The 15,905-nt window shown below is 57.4% G+C and overlaps 1 protein-coding gene across 1 annotated transcript in view; it reads left to right on the top strand.

The window, feature by feature from the left end:
* CEP164 (centrosomal protein 164) overlaps nt 1–15,324 on the top strand; it is a 73,448-nt gene extending 58,124 nt beyond the window's left edge. Inside the window, 18 exon segments of the mRNA XM_055091513.1 lie at nt 1,729–1,860; nt 1,956–2,172; nt 3,022–3,099; nt 3,317–3,448; nt 3,807–3,929; nt 5,260–5,403; nt 5,842–5,925; nt 6,046–6,114; nt 6,452–6,627; nt 6,966–7,092; nt 7,490–7,521; nt 7,997–8,204; nt 9,219–9,326; nt 10,229–10,343; nt 10,817–11,161; nt 11,929–11,995; nt 12,731–12,853; nt 13,009–15,324. Coding sequence (XP_054947488.1) covers nt 1,729–1,860; nt 1,956–2,172; nt 3,022–3,099; nt 3,317–3,448; nt 3,807–3,929; nt 5,260–5,403; nt 5,842–5,925; nt 6,046–6,114; nt 6,452–6,627; nt 6,966–7,092; nt 7,490–7,521; nt 7,997–8,204; nt 9,219–9,326; nt 10,229–10,343; nt 10,817–11,161; nt 11,929–11,995; nt 12,731–12,853; nt 13,009–13,105 — 2,377 coding nt within the window. The 3' untranslated portion in view covers nt 13,106–15,324.
* Nucleotides 15,325–15,905: the final 581 nt, after the last annotated feature.

Below are 15,905 nucleotides of genomic sequence, written 5' to 3'. Positions count from 1 at the left end.
TGCCTGGCTGTCTTCAAAGTAGTTTATCACGAGAAGCCTGTTACTGTTTACGTGTGAGCCTTTCTGAGGGGAGGGACCTCCTCTCTGCTGGGAAACTGCCACTTGGTAGAAATCTCTGGAAACCCCAGCTGACCTTGTAGCAAATATTTCTCGAATGAGAAAGCAGGCAGGAAGGCAGACAGGCTAACTCTTAGTTTCCTTAGTTACAAAACGAGGAGATTGAGTTTAGTTGTAAGACGAAGAGACAGAGTTGTAAAATGCAGGACTTAACCTCTAAAGACCCTTCCAGCTCTGCCATTCTGCGGTGCTACGTGTAACGTTTGGCCACTGGATGAAGAGAAAGGGTTTCTGGGGAATCTAGAAGGAAGGATTTTTACTTCACTCAAATTTTCTGTCATCATGGAAGAGAGCAGTGGTGCTGATAACTTAAAATAGGAAATGAACCTAAATCTTCTCTGGCTTTGGAATTCACTCCAGAAGCTTTTCAAAGAAATTGTCATCTGAATCATACACAGCACACAGCCCCTGGTCACGTGGGGGCCGCAGGAGGGTTGTCTGTTTGGGATGAGATGGTTACTATCATTAGTCTGCGAGTAAGATACCCCTCATAGATAATCAAATCTTGCTTATAGTTTAGGCCTGGGTGATACTGTTCAAATTCAACAAACATGCATTGAGTACCTACTTCGTATCTGTTACTGTGTTTGGCACTTAGGATAAAACAGGTTTTAAGACAAGACTCTTTCTCTGGAGAAGCTCCCAGGCTTGTATGGAAAACACACATACAAAAGATTAATTAATTATGGAGTAGTGTGATGCGTGGCACCGAGTGGCATGGATAAGAAAGGTCCTCATATAAAGTGTGTTGGGAGCAGAAAGGTAATTGATGAACTTGGAAAGACTTCTCTGAGAGGACGGAGCTGGGTGTTGAACAAGGAACATGGGTTCGTCAGGTAGGAAAGGGGATTCTAGGTGGGGGAACCAGCATGAACAAAGGCCAGGAGGCAGGGAAGAGTGTAGTGGGGTTTAGAGGGGGTGGCTCATCTGCTGTGGCCAGAGCTGGCCTGGAGTCAGACTGGATCCCACCTTGAGTGAACGCCACCAAGGTGAACCTGGAGGCCGAGGGGAGCCTTTGGCAGAAATGCTGTGCTGGGATCAAGGAGCCTGTAATCTGCTTCCGGTGGCCCAGAGCAGGTGGTTCATAGCCCCTCTAACCCGGGGAGGTGTTAGAGGGAGGCAGCAGGACCCAGAGGCTGAGGTTAGACTCATCTTTAAGACTTAGGAAGCTTCGGACTTCCCTGGTGGTGCAGTGGTTAAGAATCCGCCTGCCAATGCAGGGGACACAGGTTTGACCCTGGTCTGGGAAGATCCCACATGCCGTGGAGCAACTAAGCCCGTGCGCCACAACTACTGAGCCCACGTGCCACAACTACTGAAGCCTGCATGTCTAGAGGCCATGCTCTGCAACAAGAGAAGCCACCGCAGTGAGAAGCCCGCGCACCGCAACGAAAAGTAGCCCCCACTCGCCGCAACTAGAGAAAGCCCGTGCGCGGCAACAAAGACCCAAGGCAGCCAAAAATAAATAATGAATTAAAAAAAAAAAAAAAAGACTTAGGAAGCTTCACAGGCAGGCTATGGGCTTTTGGAGGCCGAGAGCCTGGGGTTATGCCTAAAAGAGGGAAGGCCTTGTGATCCCGCCAGCAAACTTGCCTTTCCTTTGCTTCACAGTTCCCTAACGGAGCAGCTGCAGAGAGCCACCGAGGAAGAGGAGAGCCTGATGAGAGAGCAGGAAGGCCAGAGGCTGTCCCGGCTCTGTGCCCAGGTGCAGTGCAGCGTGGAAGCAGATGAAGACCAAATCAGGTGAGTGCGGGCTGTGGGCTGCCCGGCCCCCTGGAGGTCCACCCCCACCCCCCTGCCCAGTGCCCAGGTCCATCCCCACCCGCTTGTCTGCCCAGGGCCGAGCACGAGACTTCCCTGCAGAGGCTGCGAGAAGAGCTGGAGTCTCTACAGAAGGCTGAGAGGGCCAGCTTGGAAGAGAGAAACAGGCAGACGCTGGAGCGTCTCAGGGAAGACATGGAGGCTTCGGAGAAGAGAGAGCAGGCTGCCCTGAACGCGGAGAAGGAGAGGGCCTTGCAGCAGCTGAGGGAGCAGCTGGAAGGGGAGAGGAAAGACGTGAGCGGCCCCCTCCCCGCCCCATGTGATCCTGAGCTGCCTGGGGAGGGACTGAGCGCTGAGGAAGAGGAAGCGCCAGCCTTGGGGCGCAGGGTGGGGAGCCAGGTGGAGAGCGGGTGTCTGTGTGGATGGGCAACGAGATGTTGGGCCGGCTGTCTGGGCCCGTGTGGACCTGGCCTGTGGATTTGGGAAGATTTCATGACTGAAAGAACTTAAACCAGACCAGAGCTCTTGAGCCAAAGGGGCCCTGTCCTTGTCCCTGAGGGGCAGCTGTGAGGACCTCGCGTTTCTCTCCTTTCCACCCCTGCCTCAGAGTGAGAGGCTAGCCCGCTCAGAGGAATTTTTTCTCCTTTGTCCTTACTCCCTGTCCCTCCAGTCCAATGGGTCTGTTTCTAGGTAAGAGGCTGAAGTAGGTAATAGGCCACGTGGAACTTTGGTTTTGTTTTGGTGATGGATAGAGTTTCAGCTCTCAGGCCCGGGGAGCCTGCAGCGAGGCATGGGGGTGTGGGGACGTCACTGTACTGCACGCGCTCTGGGAGGTGGTGCTGAGACATGCAGGCCTGCCTGCCTGGCGCTTATGCACAGGCAGGAGTGTTGCCTATGTACCGGTGGCCTAGAGGCAGGGGAATGGAAGCCGTGACCGAGCCTTACTGAAAGGCCCCTCCACTCTGGCCTTCATGTCCCTGTTCGTTTGCGAGGTGCAGACTTGAGGAACAAAGATGTGCCTGCGGTTCCCCTTGAGTGCTTAGCTCGAGAGGCATTGGGACTGGTCTTCTGGCTCTTCCTCGTCTCAGGTCAGAGCCCGGCCAGCCTGCCCTGCGTCCTCACAGGCCCTTTGTTCCGCCCCAGGCGGTGGCGGCGCTGGAGAGGGAGCACAGAGAGGAGCTGGAGCGGCTCTCTTCCTCGCTGGAGGCCAAACACAGGGAGGTGAGGGGCGGTGGCCCTGGCCTGCGGGGCAGACCCTGGGCATCCTGGGGTGTGAGCCGCGGGACCCCTTCACCCGCACCCTGTCCCCTAGGGAGGGAGTCTCCCTCTCCTGCAGCCCCTGGAGGGATGGGTGCTGGGTCCCTGGGAAGCGAGTCCCCCGCGGCCACTCTGCAGTGCTCTCTGCGGGTCACGCTCCCCTGTGCGGGTGCCTCCTCAGGTGGTCTCCAGCCTCCAGAAGAAGATGGAGGAAGCTCAACAGAAAGAGGAGGCCCAGCTGCAGGAGAGCCTTGGGCGGGCGGAGCAGAGAGCTCATCAGAAAGTTTACCAGGTTCTCGCGTATGAGCAAGAGGTGAGTGCTGGTCCGCTCCTTCGACTCTGTGTACCTGTCGTGGACACTCTGACGGTCGGCCGAGCCATCCTGGCCTGGGGGTCCTCTGCTTTGCTTTGGACAGCTCAGCTGGGGTCAGGACTTCAGGGTCCGTTTTTATGCCTTAGTTCCCTGGAGGCCGAGTGCTTCTCCACCCCCATGCCCTATGTGTGAGGAGGGCGTGCTGGGTGTGGCCGTGTGTATGTCACCTGACGTGTGCATGTGGGGACATTGGGGAGGTTGTGTCACATGTGTGTATGAGTCCCTTCAAGTGCTTCAGTCCCCGGGTGCTGCTCCAGCCTCAGTCCTGCATGTCGCATCCCTGCCGCCTGCCCTGCAGCTCAGTGGCCTCCTGAGAGAGAAGCGCCAGGAGGTGGAGAGGGAACATGAGAGGAAGATGGACAAGATGAAGGAGGAACATCAGCAAGTGGTGGCTCAGGCCAGGGAGCAGTATGAAGCCGAGGTGACTTCACCACGTTCCCTGGCACGTGCATGTGCGTGCACGCGTGCACACACACACACCCTGGGGTCACACACACACACACACACACACCCCACACACACCCCCACACACCCCCCGAGGTGACTTCACCACGTTCCCTGGCACGTGCATGTGCGCGCACGCGCACACACACACGCACATGCACACACGCGTGTGCACACGCACACACCGGCCCCCCCCGCCCCCCCCCACACACACCGGGGTCACACCCCCACCCCCACCCCCACACACACACCGGGGGCATTCCCAGCTGGCCGGAGGGCCTGGGAAGGGAACCACCTGTGGTCGGGGATGGTGGGAGGCTTTCTTTCCTGGCAGCCTGCAATGGTGAGATCATGTTCTGCCTTTTTACTAAAGCATTAGGTGAGGAGTGATTCCTCCCCATCAGCAGGCTGCACTTTGCTCTCGTATTAATAATAGCCGACGTGTATTGAGCTTGTACGATGCGCCGGGCACTGTCCTACGCTCTTTATGTATATTACCTCATTTAGTCCTCACGACACCCTTAGAGGGAACTGAGATGTGGGGAGTGTAAGTACCTCTCCCAAGCCCACCCTGGCTAGTAAGTAGAGGAGATAGGATTCAAGCCAGAATGTCTGACTCCAAAGTCTTCAATTTTAACCACCCAACACCGTGCCACCAGGGTTAATAGAAATTCTAGGACACGAGGAAATAGACTGGCAAGAGCCAACCAATATTTAGATATTACCTGCCCAACTTCAGCCTTCGGTGGGAACGTTCAGTGACTTAAGTGGACCCATGCCAGCTTGCTCACGTTGGGGGTGGACGAGGGGGAGGGCTGGTGGCTGACTTCAGCCCAGAGCCAGGCCTCTACCCGGGGTTTTTAGGCCACTCCTCCAGTTACTGGAACCGGTATCCCAGACTCTTTGCACCAGGGCAGAAATAGCGGCCCGTCGCGGTGAAATGTAGTTGACTCCCTTCCCAAACCAGTTCTGCCCTTGCTGAGGAAGAGTGAGAATTTAGTAACCGTCTCTCTTCCCTTAATGAAGGAAGGCTGTACGTGCAGGGGTGGTGGGAGAGGCCGGCTTCCACCCAGGGATTTCTCAGCACGTCTGACCAGCGTTGTTTCAGCAGCAGAGAGCCGGGGTACAGGCTTTCTGGGGGTGGGACCTTGCCATCCTCAGTGCTCTCCTGCTTTTCTCCAAGAGCCGGCCTTAGAGGCCTGTTGGGGTACCTGATGGCACTGACCCAAGGCTGCAGGGTGGGCTGTGGTTTTAGGGGTGGGAGGGGCGGCTGTGGTTTCCCACCGGCTGCCCCACCGTCCGTGCAGGAGAGGAAGCAGCGGGCCGAACTCCTGGGGCACCTGACGGGAGAGCTGGAGCGCCTGCGCAGGGCCCACGAGCGGGAGTTGGAGACAGTGAGGCAGGAGCGGGACCGGCAGCTCGAGGACCTGCGGCGGCGGCCGCGGGAGCAGGTGGGGGCCCCGGCCTGACGGTCGCTTGGGGCCCGCCCTGCCCGACCCCTCCACCCGGGTAGAAAAGTGCTGGGGGCCGGCACTGCAGCAGCAGCAGATGGAGCCTGACAGCTTCAGGGGTGGGGGTCTCTCACTGGCCATGCGCAAGCTGGGGCATCCTTGCGCTTTTGTTTTCTGGGCCAGGGAGCATCCACAGGACTAGAGGCGGAGGTCAGTAGCCCCAGGTCCTTGGGGTTGGCGCCTTCGCCTCTCCTCGCCCCTGCTGAAATAGACGAGAGGTGGTGCTCTGCTGGGAGGCCATGGGGGCAAGTGGGGGAAGCCAGCCCAGCTTGGAGCGGGTGGTATGGGGTGGTAAGTCACAAACCCCTCCTGCCGCTCAGCGCGTGCCTGTGCTCTTGCTACGCTCACGTCTTTCTCTCCACCTACACTTCTGTGCAGGAAAGGAAACTCCAAGATTTAGAGGTGGAGCTTGAAACCAGAACCAAGGATGTCAAGGCCAGATTGGCTCAGCTGGATGTCCAGGTGCGGGAGCGGGGGCGGAGGACAGGCTCTCGGGGACCCTGGACCTTGGAGTCAGCTTCCCCAGGAGAGGACCCGGGGCCCGGAGATGGCCAAATGGCCGGTCCTTTCCTTTGCCCGCAGGAGGAGGCCGCCCGGAAGGAGAAGCAGCAGCTCCTCGATGTGCAGAGGCAGTTTGCGCTGGAGAGCGAGGTTTGTCGTCCTCTCCTGTCCTCCCTCCTCTATCTCCCCTATTCCATTTCCTTCCTTCTCCCACCCCTTTGTTCACCTGATCTGTCCACGGAATTGGGTTCCAGACTATGTTGGCTGCTATTGCACAAATAGCCCCAGCGTGTGGGACCAGCTCAGGAGCCGCCGTGGGTGGGCCTGGTGGGGGACACTGACGCTGAAGGCAGACACAGGCCTTCAGTGTGCCTGGTTCCATCCTCTCCCCGTTGCTCTTTCCTGTTTGGTGCTGCCCGCTCCCTGCCTTCCCCGCCCCCCCAGCCCCCATGTCTCTGGGTGTGTCTCTCTTTCCTCCTGCCCCCAGGAAGCCGCAGCCACCCATCAGCACCTGGAGGAGGCAAAGAAGGAACACAGCCACCTGTTGGAGTCAAACCGGCAGCTCCGAAGAATCCTCGAGGAGCTTCAGGCCCGCAAGTTGGAGCTGGAGTCCCAGGTGGATTTGCTGCAGACCCAGAGTCAGAGGCTGCAGAAGCATGTCAGGTGGTCTGTACCCCTGCATTTTAGCCACCCCTACTGCCTCTCGCCTGCCCTCTGACCTCTGCTGCTCATGGGCCCTGTCTACTCACGGCCCAGTTAACAGGCAGAGGTGGGGCCAGGTGGAGGGGCTGCGTTTTGTAGGGAGTCGGGGCTGTGAGTAGCCGGGGGTCCCTGGTTCTACTGTTCACGCCCCAGCTCTGCCTCCAGGGTCTTTGACAGGAGTGAAGGGATGGAGATGGTTCTCCCCGCTTCCCCCAGGAGTCCTGACAGTGTGCTGCCTGGCCTGCTTCGTCATGTGACCCTGCCTCCCCCCACCTCCCCTCCCTCGTCTCCCACCACAGTGACCTGGAGGCCAAAGCTCAGAGGAAGCAGGACTTGTTGAAAGAGCTGGCGGTAGAGGAGAGTAATGCTTCCCCACGTTTTGAGCCTGATCTCCACGTTGAGGACCTGAGGAAATCCCTTGGGACGGTGAGCTTTTCTATGCCTTGGGAGGGTCAGGGTGGCTGGGCTAGGGCAAGGCTCCAGGCACCAGGAGGGGGTGGGCCTCCAAGAGTGCACCGGGAGGGGGTGGGGCACCGGGGCGTGGGGCTCCAGGAAGGCTCTGGGCTCCTGGAGGGGTCCTGGCTCTGTTCTGCATAGAACCTTAGCCTCCTATTCTTACCATTCCTAGTCCCCTTCTCCATCAGTCAGATTATATCTGTAAGTGAGTAGTCCAGCGGCTGGCAGAACCATTTCTGTGTCTGGGCCACTAGGAGGGACTTCGGGGTCCTTGGAGCCTGTAGTGTATCTGATGTTACCTTCAATGGGCCTTTTCTACTGTGTGTCCTAGAACCAGACTAAAGAGGTATCCTTTTCCCTCTCCCAGGGCAAAGAGGAGACCGACTTGTCCTTGGACAGGTGAGTTCCAATAACCTGTCTTATTTTGCATTGAGGATGCCAGGAAGGGGTAAGTGAGCGCCTGCGTCACAGAGCCGGGGTGGACTGAAACGTGACGGCGGTCTCCGGTGGGGCTCGGTTCAGGGAAGGGGACCTGGGTGCCTGAGGAATCGTCTCTGACAAGCCAAGAAGGTTGCCCATGGTGATCTCTGGCATCTGCTGACCTCTGCTTGTGGGTCAGGCTGATGGGAGTGTCTGGCCACCTTGGAGGCCTCAGGCACACTCCCTTTCACAGTCAGGGTGGGAGGACTCAGCGCAGCACGTGCCCCGCGCTCTGGGTATTTAGTGGCAACGTCCCAGCGCTCTGCCCGGCCCCAGCACCGCAGTCTGTGCTCGGGATGGGCATCTGCTGTGGAAGTGGTCGTGACCCACAGCAGGGGTTCTCAGAGAGTGTGTTTCCCCCTCCAACCCCCCACCCTGGCCTGTCCCTCCGCAGCGCCCGGCACTACCTTTCTGCCGAGGGGGTAGCTCTCCGCAGCGCCAAGGAGTTCCTGGTCCGGCAGACGCGCTCCATGCGGAGGCGGCAGACAGCTCTGAAGGCCGCCCAGCAGCACTGGCGCCACGAGCTGGCCAGCGCTCAGGAGGCGGCCAAAGACCCGCCGGGCACCAAGGCCCTGGAGGACATATGCAAGGACCTGGAGGAGGTCAGGAGCCCGGGGCAGGGCCTGCCAGACATGTGGGGGAGGCCTGGGGCAGCCGGCGGCACTCCCTTTGGGCTCGCCCTCAGTTGATCATTCTGGGGACTCCACGAGAGTGGTCACATGGGCCTTGGGGTCACTGGACAAGTCTAGGGAGACCGGACAGGAGATACAGGATACGATCTCCACGAGGATGGAAGCTTCCTTACATTTATGTGCCAGTGTGGGGTGTGGGATGCTTTCTCTAATAGGAAGTCATTTGGGCCTCACAATATCCACAGATGATATGCAAGGTAGTAGTGGTATTTCCCATTTTCTAGGGGAAGAGGAGAGAAGTTCCACAGTGCTTGGCCATTCCATCACACTCAAGACTTCACTCATACGTGAAAATCTTTTGAGCACGCTCGGCATAAGCTTGAGTTACTTCTGTTTTCCTTCTCTGAGACCCTAATTTGCAATGAAAAGGCAGAGACTTCGTGGTTATTATCAGTGGGATCACAGCTCTCTCTGTCATTCGAGAGTCTTGGCAGACTATCCTACTTGGTCCCTTAGAATTCTGATGGTGCTCAGAGCTGGTGAATGAGCTGTGGCCCCTAAGCTTGGCTGGGGGGCGGCAGAGGGCAAGAGGCTGGTCCCGATAGGGGGGCAGCCTTCCCAGGGACATCTGCATGCTACCCCCAGGCCCTGTCATTGCTCTGCTGAATCCCTCCTGACGCTGCTGCTGATGGTATTGGTAGTTGGAGCAGTGATAATAATAACCATTTGGTTAACAGTAACCATTTGAGAATTTATTAGGAGTGGGCATGGTGGAGGGCACGTAGCATACTCTATCTCTTCTAATTCTCACGACCCTGTGAGAAGTAGTATTTCTGTTTTTTAGATGAATATCCAGACTGGGAGTTCAGTAATTTGTTCAAGATCACCCAGATCAGCCAGCCTACAAACGGCAGAGCTGGGCCTCCGGCATCTGCCTGTGTGGTTAGTCACCGTCTTTCTCCTCCCCTTTCTTCCTGGCTGCAGGAGACCAGGCACCTGGATGAGATGAAGTCAGCCATGCGGAAAGGCCACGACCTGCTGAAGAAAAAGGAGGAGAAGCTGCATCAGCTGGAGTCTTCTCTCTGGGACGAGGTGCGGCCCAATTGCTTCCATGGCCTGGCTTCCCTCCTCTGTTCCTGGGATTCGGTTGGGTTCTTTGGTCCCGTGTCGGGACAGGTGGGCTGCTAGGGCCCAGGATTGGCAGTAGGCTTAGGGCTTCTGGGCTGGTGAAAACGGCAGTGGTTTCAGCTTTGAATTTGTTGAACACATCTGGGGCTTTGGATATCTGTGCTGAGTGGTCCTGAGCAGACCCGGAGCCTCTTGCTGAAGGTTCTTGGGAGAGGACTGGTCCCTGCCCTGGTGTCCGAGGAGAAAAGTTTGCCCCGGGTGTCAGGAATAGAGGCTCCTAGGAGGTTTCCCTACCTTCCCTGGGGCCTTGTAGCCTTTCCCCCAGATGCCAGAGGTGTAGGTACAACAGGAGGGAAGCTTAGGTGGAGAGACACCATGGGGAGTGTTTACTGGGGCGGGGGAAGGGTTGGGGGATGCCTGGTCCTGGTGGCCCTATTGCCCTATCTTTGGTGGCTGAGTTCTCTTAGCCTCGCCTGTAAGGCAGCCTATATGATGTGCCTCTCCTAGAACTTTGGGCCCAGAGAGCCTACCCACCAAGTCCTCAGGTGTCACGAGGGCAGTGGGCAGAAAGCACAGGGCAAGTCCTTACTGCCACTTCACCCACCAGGCTTCAGATGAAGATACTCTGAGAGGATCCCCCACCAAGAAGGTGGTGACCTTTGACCTCAGCGACCTGGAAGACGGGAGCAGTGACAGTTCCGAATCCTGCCCCCTGCCTCACAGTGACCTCGCCTGTAAGGCAGCCTATATGATGTGCCTCTCCTAGAACTTTGGGCCCAGAGAGCCTACCCGCCAAGTCCTCAGGTGTCACGAGGGCAGTGGGCAGAAAGCACAGGGCAAGTCCTTACTGCCGCTTCACCCACCAGGCTTCAGATGAAGATACTCTGAGAGGATCCCCCACCAAGAAGGTGGTGACCTTTGACCTCAGCGACCTGGAAGACGGGAGCAGTGACAGTTCCGAATCCTGCCCCCTGCCTCACAGTGAGTGGGGTATCCATGGGGAACGGAGGTGCAGCTCCTCCCTGCAGCCCTGCGTGGCGGGCCTCTGGGGGCCAGTGTCTGGAGCAGGTGCCCAGCAGATGCTTGGGCAGGAGTGAGCCCTCTGGGTTTCCCAGCGCACAGGGCCCAGAGGCTCAGGGGAAGCCTTTTGATCGTGCAGGGTCCTCACAGTGAGACAGGGGTCCCTCAGCCTGTCCCTCCTGGTGCCGCCCCCCGCGGAGGCTCTTCTCCCGCTGCAGCTGTGGCCTACAAAGGGGTGGCGGGCCTCGCCCTGGGGATGCTCTTTCTCTCGGCCAGCTTCCTGTCTGGAACACAGAAGCCCTGGGGCTTTTGTTGGGAGGAACGGGGAAGGGGTGGGGATGTGGGCCAGTAGGATGCCCAGTGCCAGCTTGGCCTGGGCCATTCCAGGGCCCGGAGCCCGAGTCCTGCCCCACCCTCTGCCTCTTCCCTTTCAGTCGGCCCGACCCCGAGTCCCACTTTCCCCAACAAGATCCACTACCTGAGCAGCTCCCTGCGGCGGATCAGCGGCCAACTCAACGGTGTCCTCAGCGTGCTGGGCAGCCTCAACACCCAGCCTCCGCCGCTTTTCGCCTCCACACCCGCACCGCTCCCCACCCAGGCCTCCAGGAGCACCCCCGCTCCCCCCTACCCGCCCCTGGCGCGGGTCTCAGCCTCATCCCCGGCTCCACCCACGTCCACCCAGTGGGCCTGGGACCCAGAGCTGGGCCCCCGGCTCTCCTCCTCCGTGGCTCAGACCGTGGACGACTTCCTGGTGGAGAAGTGGCGCAAGTATTTTCCAAGTAAGCCTCCCTCTAGGCCGTGCGTGGCTCTGGGCTCAGCCTACCCGCCTTCCTCCTCTGCCTACCCCTCGCCCCCAACTTTGGCATGGCCCATTGACTCCATGGTGGGTGCCTGAGAGGACCTTGCTGCTCGCCCTGTGGCTGGAGGCCCCATGTGTCTTGACGGTTTACCGGATGGGGCCTTTACGATGGATGCTAGAGCTCAGCCGAACTTAGGAGGTCACTGTTCTCAGTGTCATGATCGCTGCCAGCTTGTGTGTTATATATATTATGGCCAGGCATTTTATATATGGTTTTTCATTTAGTCCTTATATTAATCCTCTGAGGTTATAATATTTATTCCCATTTTACAGATGGGGAGGCTGAGACTCAGAGGTTAAGTATTGATATATGCTCCAGGGTACCCAGGGAGTGAGCAACAGACTGGGTTTTGACCCCATGTCTCTGTGACTCCAGGGTTCATGACCCCTTGGCTGTATGTGGCCTCCCCTGGTCTCACAGCCCTGCTAAGGAATGTGAAAAGCCATCAAAACAGTTATTTGAAGGAAAAAGTTCATCTCCTTATCCCGACCCAAATTGAAAATAATTTCAGTTTTAGAAATAAATAGGACCATTCCTGGCCATCCCGTCTCTCACCTCCAACCACAGAAGCTTTTCCTGTTTTTGTTTGGGGGGCGGTGCCTTTGCAGTTTCTCGGGGAAGGCAGGAGGGGGCTGGCTCAGATGAACCGCTGCCCATTTCTGAACGCTTTCCTCCCACTTTTCCAGCTGGCATCCCGTTCCTCAGCAGTGGCCCTGCCCCCCTGGAAAACAGGCTGGGGTATGTGTCTGCCAGGTAAGCCTCCCTGTGGGCTCAGGGTGGAGCCACACCGTCCAGCTGCTCGCTGCAGCTCCCTGGGCAGGTGGGACCAGAACTCCTTGTCACATCACCCAGAGCGGTTAGGCAGGTCCCCAGGCCACGAAGCTGCCTGGGTCTGCGGTGCACCTCCGCAGCCAGAGAAAAGTCCCAACCGATGAGGTCCCAGTGGGGCCCGGCGGGCCTTACCTGATCCAGCCCTGTGAGGAAGCTGCCCTGTGGCACCTGGGGGAGAAATGGGCCCCTGGTGGGCCCCTGCCCCTTCCAGCCCTGGAGTGTGGCCTTCATCTCTTGCCCTGAGCTCTCTGTCTGCATCACACGACTCCCTTCTTCCCCCAGGCTTGCTGAGCAACATCTGGAGTGAGGGGGAGAGACAGATGGGCAATTATTGAAACCTGTTATTAGTTTCCCATTCATCTTATTCCTTACCGAATGTAGCCCCTGATGTATCCCTGCAGGCCCCCAACCATAAGTACAACCCCTCTCACCCTTTGGCCAGCTTGGGAGCTGATGCTGGGAAGGTTGTTTGAGTCGATAGAGAGGGAAGCTTTTGCAGATGAGATCAGCCGGGAGCAGGCAGATGTGGGAGCCTTGCCGTCAGGAGCATTCACCCTTTGGAAACTGATGCTCCTCCTCCCCGAGGGGCATTCTTGCCTTGCTCCAGAGACACCACCCCCCACCCCGGCACTCCTGCCTCCTCTGCCCTCCCCGCAGTGAGCAGCTCCGCCTCCTGCAGCGTCCCCCCTCCCAAGTCCCCGAGGTGGGCAGCACCAACTTCCAGGACGTGATCGCGGCTCACCGCAAGTGGCTGGAACATTACAAGAATGACCCCAAGTCGTATCTTTTTAGCTGCTCTCCAAACCCCGATCCCTTCTTGCTGTAACTGCCAAGGCATGTGGGCCCCGGGGGTGCAAGGAGGACCCCGTTTGGCCTGTGACCCTTCCCCAGGTGTGCTCACCTGACTGCAGAGTTTTCCTTCACCTTGTGGCCAGACATCTCTTCTCCTCAGTGCCCAAGCCAACGGCTAGTTCCGGCCTCCTGCAGCTGGGCCTGGATGAGAACAACAGACTGAAAGTGTATCGCTACTGAGGCCCTGAGCCGGCAGGCAGCCTGGCCTCTCCTGCGTCCAGACCACGTGTCCGAGTTGCTGCCTGCACTTTACTCCCTCTGATAAAGCGTTCTCCCGTCCCCTCTTTGCTGCTTGCCTCACTCAGAACCTAGAGGAACCACGGGGAACCGGTGACATTGGGGGGAGGGGGTGGCGGGAAGGATAGTATGACCAGAAACAGTAAGCCGCCGCCCGAGACCGTGTAACACATCTCGGGGTGCCCTGTGTGACTCCTGCGGACTGGCAACACTGACGTGGGGCAGCGGGGACGGGCACCTTCGGGAGAAGGTGGCACTGGAGGAGCTGCCTCCTTCCGAGGCCAGGGGACTCCTTTGGAGCGGAGTTGGTCTCTCGGACCTGCAGGGCCTGCTTGGCGCTCCCAGGGTCATGTGTGTGGTCCTTAATTCGCCAGAACAAAGCCCCCCCCGGCGTGTCTGTACCCTGGGACCAGGCCCCGTCTCTCTCATACCTCAGCTGTGTAGAGATCAGACTTTTTTTTTTTTTTAATGTCCCCTTTCTTGAGTGTTCTCTCTCCTTTTGACTCTCAGTATTGGGCCCTGCGGGAGGTGGCTGGAGGCTGGGCGCAGAAGTTTTGCTGCCTGTCGTCTTCCCTCTGCTGGCCGTGGGGCTGTCCTCAGGAGCACTCCCTTCCCCTTCCCCAGAGCATCCCAGCTAGATTCTCAGGGCTCAAGTACCCAACTATCAATCAGGAAGCCAACAAGCCATAGGAAAAGTCCGGGATGGCTCTGGTCCTCACCTTGGCTTTCTCTTCCTGGACCACCTTGGGTCTACACATGGGTCGTTTCCATCTGTCTTTTCCAGCTGTGCCACCGCCCACCCTATCTCCCTGCTGCCCCTCCTCAGAGCTTGGAGACTTGTTCTGAAGGAGGTGAGGGGCCTGGCCTTGGCAGGGAGGGATCAAGTGCCAGTGGGAGCTGCTGCCATTCTGGCACAGTATCCTGCAGCCCCACCTCCCATCAGTGGGCTTCTCGGGGGGACATGCAGGGGATGTTCAACATCTGCCCCACTGTTTAAATACAATGCCCCCATTTTCCTTGTCTTGAAAGCCGAGGGGTTGCCCTTGCATCTCCAACCAACTCTCCACTGTCCCACCCTCGTTCCTCTGTCATGGGGTAAGAAACTAAGATCCAGTTGGCTTGTCTACCCCCAGACACTTTCGGCATCAATCTACGGCATAAAACATCCATTTTGTTATTTGGTTCATTCTGTGTGCTTTGGGAATAGCTCATACGTTACAACCAACTCTGGTGACAATCCTGTGTTTTTTACATCAATTAAATCTCTGCAGGTCTAGTTGCTACAAGGCAGTTGTGTGAATGTGTCTCCTTTTTGAAGGACTTTGCCTCCTGCTTAAAAATACAGGGAGGGATATTAACATTCACAGAACACCTAGGTATCAGATCTACTCACACGACAAACCTGTGATGTAGATAGTTTTAGCTCCATTTCTATGGATGAGAAAACCAAGCCTCAGAGATCTTTAAGTGCCTGAGGTCCTGGAGAAAGCAGCTGAGTTCCCTATAAGCGCAGAGCCTCATACCCCATCACTGTGCCCTGAGAGCTCCCATCCCAGTGGGGAAGTGCCCCAGCCTCCCGACCACCTACCAGCCCCGAGACTCACTGTGCCATTTCCCAAAGGCCACTCGTCGTTGTTTTCTCCATGCAGACAAATGAAAGGTAAGCCCCCTGAAGTCCTAGGCTGGCAAAGTTAGTTAGGTGAGTTTTTCCTGCTCCAGTGGTGTGAACAGCCTTCGTAGTCTTGGATTTGTAGCAACAAAATTGCTAGAAGAACCAACTGAGAATCAGGCCGTGTTTCATGGACTCGCAAAAGAAAACCAACTTAAAGACAAAACATACAAAGGAACCCAGCCTCCTCTGTGTCCCAGTGTCCGAGCCGCTCTGAGGACGGGAAGGAGGAAGGCGCTGAGAGGAGCCTGCGGATGACTCGTGCAGCCCACTCGGATCTCACAGTGGAGGGAGCGGCCCAGAGAGATCACGGGAGAGGCCAAAGGTGCAGTCTGCGTGGCGGAGGCGAGACCAGATCTGAGCAGTCTGGGCTCCTAGCCTGGGGCTTAAGGAAAGACTATTTTTAAAAGGGTATTTATTTTGAATAGGCTCTGAGTTCACCTGGCTCAATATTCTAATGGTACAAGAGTCAGCCCATCTGTGGGCCGTTTCCTCGAAGGTAACAAATATACCAGTTCTTTCTGGAGATTTTATGTAAATAAAAGAAAGAATGGAGACTGTTCTGACTGTTCCCTTTTACTGGTGGGGTAATAAGGGTCATTCCTCCGGTGGGGATCAGACAGTTGCCCAAAGCTCTTCCGTAAGACATTCATTGCCTCCTAAGGGAGCAACGCTGAGCATGATAATAGCACCCCCCCCCCCCCGCCCACACACACACAAACTTCCACACAGAATGGCAGTATGGGGCTGGGGAAATAAATAACCCTGGCCTTAGGACACCTGGGTTTACTTCTCACTCTGACATCTACAAGCTCTGTGACCTGAGCAAGTCCTTTCTGGGCCCATGTCTTCCCTGGTCAAAAGCTCGAAGCCCAAATCCACAGTCCAGGGACAAAGCAGGGTAGCTGCCTCAGATTCGGTGACTGAGGGGCCGGCCTTGGGTGGAGTGCTGCCCTCATCCAGAGAGGGACTGAATACGTCCAGTGGCCCAATATAGGCCTCAGGTGGGGAGGGGTGCTGGCAGGGGTTGCCCATACCTCCAGCAGCTTCTTTGGGGGAGGTGGGGAAGTGATG

The sequence above is a fragment of the Physeter macrocephalus genome, chromosome 16, assembly GCF_002837175.3.
Source record: "Physeter macrocephalus isolate SW-GA chromosome 16, ASM283717v5, whole genome shotgun sequence".
NCBI lineage: Eukaryota > Metazoa > Chordata > Mammalia > Artiodactyla > Physeteridae > Physeter > Physeter macrocephalus.
The sequence above is the reverse complement of the archived record's forward strand: the minus strand, read 5'-3'. Positions and strand labels throughout refer to the sequence as shown.